This window comes from Protobothrops mucrosquamatus, unplaced genomic scaffold (genome assembly GCF_001527695.2).
Source record: "Protobothrops mucrosquamatus isolate PMUCROS unplaced genomic scaffold, P.Mucros_1.0 scaffold2750, whole genome shotgun sequence".
Lineage (NCBI taxonomy): Eukaryota > Metazoa > Chordata > Lepidosauria > Squamata > Viperidae > Protobothrops > Protobothrops mucrosquamatus.
The window spans coordinates 196,128-202,872 of record NW_015388791.1 but is presented as its reverse complement, the minus strand read 5'-3'; the positions used below and the strand labels follow the sequence as shown (position 1 = coordinate 202,872).

Genomic DNA, 6,745 nt, shown 5'->3' with positions numbered 1-6,745 from the left:
CTTCTCCTCCTCCTCCTCTTCTTTTTCTTCTCCTCCTCCTCCACCTTCTCCTTCTCCTCTTCCTCCACCTCTTCTTCTCCTTCTCCTTCTTGTCCTTCCTCCTCCTTCTCTTTCTCCTTCTCCTCCTCCACCTCTTTTTCTTCTCCTCCTCCTCCTTCATCTCTTCTCCTTCTCCTCCACCTCTTCTTCTTCTCCTCCTTCTCTTTCTCCTTCTTCTCCTCCTCCACCTCTTCTTTTTCTTCTTTTCTTCCTCCTCCTCCTCCTCCTCCTCCTCCTCCTCCTCCTCCTGCAGCTTAGCACCCTCAAAATGGGTTTTTCATGATCAAACAGAAGATTAAAATTGTATATGATTTAAAAACATGAAATGTGTGCCTTCTCAGGCAGAAATGAATATTTAGAGCCGTGCTCGCTAGGTTCGAAATTAACACGAATTGATTTTTTTAATGCTTTCCTAAAAATGAGGCATCATTTCAACGTGCCTTCCTAACTTCCTAACGCCAAGGTTTTAGCCGACTCTACCTGCCTGCTATTTTAATTTTTGTAAACGACTTCTCTCTAATTATTACTCTCTTATTTATCTCTTGCAGGTATTGCTTCCATGACAGTTCCTGTCTACATTGCAGAAGTGGCCCCACCTCATCTGAGAGGCAGATTAGTGACTATAAATACGCTTTTCATCACAGGAGGGCAGTTCTTTGCCAGTGTTATAGATGGAGCCTTCAGCTACCTTCCCAGGGGTGGATGGAGGTGGGTATGGTTTTTTTTAAAACTTTAAAATGAAATCACACCCCAGTTCTTTCATTTTATATAAAGGCAAGCCACAGTCCCGAAATATATTTTGTTTACGTCACCTGGGTGTTCAAAACAATGTGTATTTTCTGTCTGTCTTGTCTATTTATTTGGGGTTGAATTCCTTTGCTATGAACAAATCCCTACATAACAGTTCTTGGCTTACGATCGCAATGGAGCTCAAAATATCTGTTGCTAAGCGAGGCCTTTGTTAAGTGAGTTTTGCCCCCCGTTTTACGAGCTTTCTTCCCACAGTTGTTAAGTGAAACACTGGAGTTTCACTTAACACGGTTAAGTCACTTAGTAACACGGTTGTTAAGTGAATCTGGCTTCCCCCCATTGACTTTGCTTGCCGGAAGGTCGCAAAAGGGATCACGCGACACCCCCCCGGGACACTTGAGACCGTCATAAATATGAGTCAGTTGCCAAGTGTCCGAAGTTTGATCACGTGACTGTGGGGGTGGTGTGGGGGTGGAAAACGGTTGTAAGTCATATTTTCCTGTGCCATTGTAACTTCAAATGGTCACTGAATGAACTGTTGTAAGTTGAGGGCTTCCTGGATGACAAGGTGAGAGATGGATCATCAACCATAGGAAAGATCTGGTTGCCGTGATTGTAGAGGAAGGCACCGCCACCAATTAATGTCTCTTAAGGGGCTAATTTTTCACGACGTCCTGCCTCCCTTTACCCACGTAACACCTTTGCTTTGCAAACTGGTTGCCGGTTTGCTTCCCGGTGCAACCTAGCTGAGCCGGAAGGGTGGAGTTAAATATGTCATCAGTTTGGAGTTATTGCGTAGCCACAAGAGACCCACGTCCAGAATTCCCCTGTGAATTCTGCTCACCCTTATCTAGAGCCTGTTTAATTTTGAAAGTTGGTTGACCAGATTCTTGCGTATAGGTAACAATAATAAACTCTGCTATGCTTTGAACTCGGTGAATGCTCCTGGTTATTTGAGCCTGACAAAGAGATAGATGGAGGCTTTAGATATTAAGTGACCTCAAGCGAGTGTAATCTTTTTTGACCACTATTTTTAGGAAGGGTTTAATATTCCAGAGGATGTTTATATAGAAGAAAACAAATTTTCTTTCTTTCTTTCTCTTTCTTTCTTTCTTTTTCTTTCTTTCTTTCTTTCTTTTTCATTTTTCTTTCTCTTTTTCTTTTCCTCTCCCTTCCTTTCTCTTTCTCTTTCTCCTTTCCTTTTTCTTCTTTCTTTCTTTCTCTCTCCTTCCTTCCTTCCTTCCTTCCTTTCTTTTTTTCTTTCTTTGTTTCTTTCTTTCCTTTCTTTCTTCCTTTCTCCTTCCTTGTTCCTTTCTTTTTCTTTTCTTTCTTTCTTTCTTTCTCCTTCCTTCCTTCTCCTCCCTCCTTCCTTCCTCCTTCCTCTAACTCCCTCCCTCCCTCCTTCCTCCCTCTCCCTCCCTCCCTCTTCCTTCCTTCCTTCCTTCCTTCCTTCCTTCCTCTTTCTTTCTCTCTCTCCCTCTCTCTCTCCCTCTCTCTCTCTCTCTCTCTCTCTTTCTTTCTTTCTTTCTTTCTTTCTTTCTTTCTTTCTTTCTTTCTTTCTTTCTTTCTTTCTTTCTTTCTTTCTTTCTTTCTCTTTCCTGTTGACTCCAATATTTGGCACATGTGAAATGCTTTTGTAGAAGAAGCTAATGGAATGTTTTCATACAACATGGATTTATTCTAGTATAATGAAAACTTTAAATCTTTTTAACAATGCAACAGGGAAACTGTGTTGATATCTTAGATACTGTCAAGGTTCCAATCGACAGAGACGAATAAAGCAGAAATCCCAGGCTTGCAAATTCCTCAAAGAACATGTTTATTGATAACAGAGTATCGGCACTTCGGAAGTGAAACCAAGTCTGAAGAGATGCATAACAATTCCCCAATACCAAGTGGGGAGTATTCGCGTAGTCTGTGTGAGTTATATCTTGTAAGAAAGTGCTAACAAGCACTTAAATGTTAGGAGAGCCGAGGAGCTTAGTTCCAGTATTTTTATACGGTTGTAGTAAAACCATGCAAGATTCGGTTAAAATTCAGACAACAATAAACAGTACTTTTCATTAAACTTTCCCTCTTGTATCTTTCCCATCATAATTCAGACTTTGTGTGTTGATGCTGAGGAAACCACTGCATGATATATCTGAAATGTAGGATTTATTGGAATAGGCTGTTGCTGAAATATGGAATATAGACTGCTCTTTTATGGTCTGCGTGTTTAGAATAATAGAGGTAGCCCTTGACTTAAAACAGTTCAGTTAGTGTCCATTCAGAGTTACAACGGCATTGAAAAAAATGACTTTTGACTATTTCCCACACTTAATAATAATAATAATAATAAAGTTGGAAGGGACCTTGGAGGTCATCTAGTCCAACCCCCTGCTCAGGCAGGAAACCCTATACCATTTCGGACAGATGGCTGTCCAGTCTCTTCTTAAAAACTTCCAGTGTTGGAGCATTCACTGCTTCTGGAGGCAGGTGGTTCCACTAGTTAATTGTTCTAATTATCTGGAAATTCCTCCTTAGTTCTAGGTTGCTTCTCTCCTTGATGAGTTTCCATCCGTTGCTTCTTGTCCTGCCTTCAGGCGCTTTGGAGAACAGCTTGACTCCCTCTTCTTTGGGGCAGCCCCTGAGATATTGGAACGCTGCTATCATGTCCCCCCTCGTCCTTCTCTTCATTAAACTAGACATACCCAATTCCAGCAGCCTTTTCTTATATGTTTTAGCCTCCAGTCCCCTGATCATCTTTGTTGCTCTTCTCTGTACTCTTTCTAGAGTCTCAGCATCTTTTTTACATTGTGGTGACCAAAACTGGATGCAGTATTCCAAGTGTGGCCTTACCAAGGCATTGTAAAGTGGTATTAATACTTCACGTGATCTTGATTCTATCCCTCTGTTAATGCAGCCCAGCACTGTGTTGGCCTTTTTGGCAGCTGCAGCACACGGCTGGCTCATATTTAAGTGATTGTCCACTAGGACTCCGAGATCCCTCTCACAGTTACTACTATTGAGCAAGGTACCCCCTATACTATACCTGTACATTTGGTTTTTCTTGCCTAAATGTAGAACCTTACTTTTTTCACCATTGAATTTCATTTTGTTAGATAGCGCCCAGTGTTCAAGTCTGCCCAGATCCTCCTGCATCCTAAGCCTGTCTTGTGGAGTGTTGGCTATTCCTGCCAGCTTAGTGTCATCTGCAAATTTGATGATTTCCCCATCTATCCCCTCATCCAAATCGTTGATGAAGATGTTGAAGAGCATCTTAATGCGAAAGCCAGATTCACTTAACAATTGTGTTACTAACTTTACAACCACTATGATTTCCTTAATAACTGGGTCAAGAAAGATAAAACGGGGCAAAAACCTCATTTAACAACCGTCTCACTTAACGACGAAAGTGTTGAGCCCAGCTGTGGTGGTAAGTCAAGATCTACCTGTAAGGGAGTCCCCGAAGAAAATATCCAAAGCTTTAAACTCCTGCTGTTTTTCTAGGAAGAGAATGTTAACAAGCCGAATATTAAAAAAATTTATTTCTCTCCCTGTAGATATATGCTGGGTCTTTCGGCGATTCCAGCTGTCATACAATTTGTTGGTTTCCTTTTTCTTCCGGAAAGTCCGCGTTGGCTGATTCAGAAAGGGCAGATTCAAAAAGCACGAAGAATTCTTTCGCGGATGCGGGGAAATCAGTCAATCGACGACGAATTCGATAGCATCAAGAACAACATTGAGGAGGAAGAAAAGGAAGTGGGCGCAGGTAGGCGGGAATTATTTTCATTCTTCTTTGCGTATGGTTTAATCCAGGGCTTTTCAACCTTTTCACCCATTGTACCACTTTTAGGAGATGGCAACATCCGAGTACCACCAGTCGCCTAGCAAGGTGTCAGAAACTAGATGACCAAAAAAAAAATAAAAAGGAAAAAAGTGATAAAGTACAGGTAGTCCTTGACTTACAACAGTTCGCTTAGTGACTGTTCGAAGTTACAATGGCACTGAAAAAAGTGCCCCCCAAGGCACAGCCGAGCAAGACACCTACCTGCCCGCCCGGTGGCGCTCTTCCTCCTGTCCGAGGTATCCATTGTTGTGAGCATTTCTGTTGAGGATTGGCAGCGGGAGGTGGGGTGGGGGGGGTTTGGTTTTTATTCCCCCCGTTTGCTGGGTGGTTGCAGCAGGTTTTGGTCACTTCACATGACCCTGGGACACTGTGACCGTCATAAATATGAATCGGTTGCCAAGCCTCTGAATGTAAATCACAAGACCCTGGAGGGGCTGCAACATTCCAGCTGATCGGCGCTTCTTCTGGGCTCAGCAGAAGCGCCAGGATCAGTGCCGAGCTCCAGCTGTAGCCTGGCGCTGATCCTGGCGCTTCCACTGAGCCCTGGCAGCCCTGCAGCTCCAGCCGTCTCTCGCTCAGGTTTGTGCGGTGCTGCCACCGGTTCAGCTCATTCCCCTCCCCTGCTACCCCTTTTCTAGGATGTTCACGTACCACCTGCCAGGTGCCAATGTACCACAACCCGTACCACTGGTTGAAAAGCCCTGGTTTAATCAACCGGCTGCGATTGCGTAGCGGCATTTTAATGAGTTTCTGTGGAGATGCTCCGTCATCCAGGTCAAGGTTGTCCCCAAAGATGCTTCTTCATGAGACAACTGGACTTTCTTGTTTCTTTCTTTGAAGGCGTTTCGCTTCTCATTTAAGAAGCTTCTTCAGCTCTGACTGGATGGTGGGGAGTGGAAGGATTTATACTCCTTGCAGACGGCTGGTCATTTGCATTCTTGTAGAGAGTCGTTGAGGCCACTTGGAGGCTTACCTGTGTCCTGAAGGTCACCTGAGTGGTGCAAATGGGTGTGGAGCCTTCTTGGAAATGTTGAAAAGATTGTGTTGTAGACTGCAGATAGAGGATGTTGTATCCCTCCCCTTCTGTTGAGAAGGGGGCTGTTCAGTTTTGACCTAGATGGCCTCTTGGACCCCTCTTTCAAACCAGAGGTCCTCTCTGTCCAAAATGTGGACTTTTTTTGTCTTCAAAAGGGTGACCTTTGTCTTTTAAATGTAGATGGACTGCTGAATCTTGTCCTGGGACCTTTTAGCCGTCATAAATATGAGTCAGTTGCCAAGCCTCTGAATTTTGATCACATGACCGTGCTGGAGTAGTAGGTATTAAGGGTGAAAAATGATCATAAGTCACTTTTTCGGCACTGTTGTACCTTCAANCTCCTCCTCCTCTTCTTCTTCTCTTTCTCTTCTTCTTCTCCTCTTTCTCCACCTCTTCTTCTCCTCCTCCTCCTCCTCCACCACCACCACCACTTCTTCTCCTCTTTCTCCACCTTTTCTTCTTCTTCTTCTTCTCCTCCTCCTTCTCTTTCTCCTTCTCCTCTACCTCTTCTTCTTCTTTTCTTCCTCCTCCTCTTCTTTTTCTTCTTTTCCTCCTTCTCCTCCTTTTCCTCCTCCTCCTCCTGCAGTTTAGCACCCTCAAAATGGGGTTTTCATGATCAAACAGAAGATTAAAATTGTATATGATTTAAAAACATGAAATGTGTGCCTTCTCAGGCAGAAATGAATATTTAGAGCCGTGCTCGCTAGGTTCGAAATTAACACGAATTGATTTTTTTAATGCTTTCCTAAAAATGAGGCATCATTTCAACGTGCCTTCTTAACTTCCTAACGCCAAGGTTTTAGTCGACTTTACGTGCCTGTGATTTTAATTTTTGTAAACGGCTTCTCTCTAATTATTACTCTCTTATTTATCTCTTGCAGGTATTGCTTCCATGACAGTTCCTGTCTACATTGCAGAAGTGGCCCCACCTCATCTGAGAGGCAGATTAGTGACTATAAATACGCTTTTCATCACAGGAGGGCAGTTCTTTGCCAGTGTTATAGATGGAGCCTTCAGCTACCTTCCCAGGGGTGGATGGAGGTGGGTATGGTTTTTTTAAAAACTTTAAAATGAAATCACACCCCAGT

The 6,745-nt window shown here is 43.3% G+C and overlaps 1 protein-coding gene across 1 annotated transcript in view; it reads left to right on the top strand.

Moving 5' to 3' along the window:
- Nucleotides 1–6,745, top strand: part of SLC2A13 (solute carrier family 2 member 13) — a 68,903-nt gene that overhangs the window by 15,395 nt on the left and 46,763 nt on the right. The window contains exons 2-3 of the mRNA XM_015825672.1: nt 588–747; nt 4,335–4,543. Of these exons, the coding sequence (XP_015681158.1) occupies nt 588–747; nt 4,335–4,543 (369 nt within the window). The remainder of the gene's footprint in view (nt 1–587; nt 748–4,334; nt 4,544–6,745) is intronic.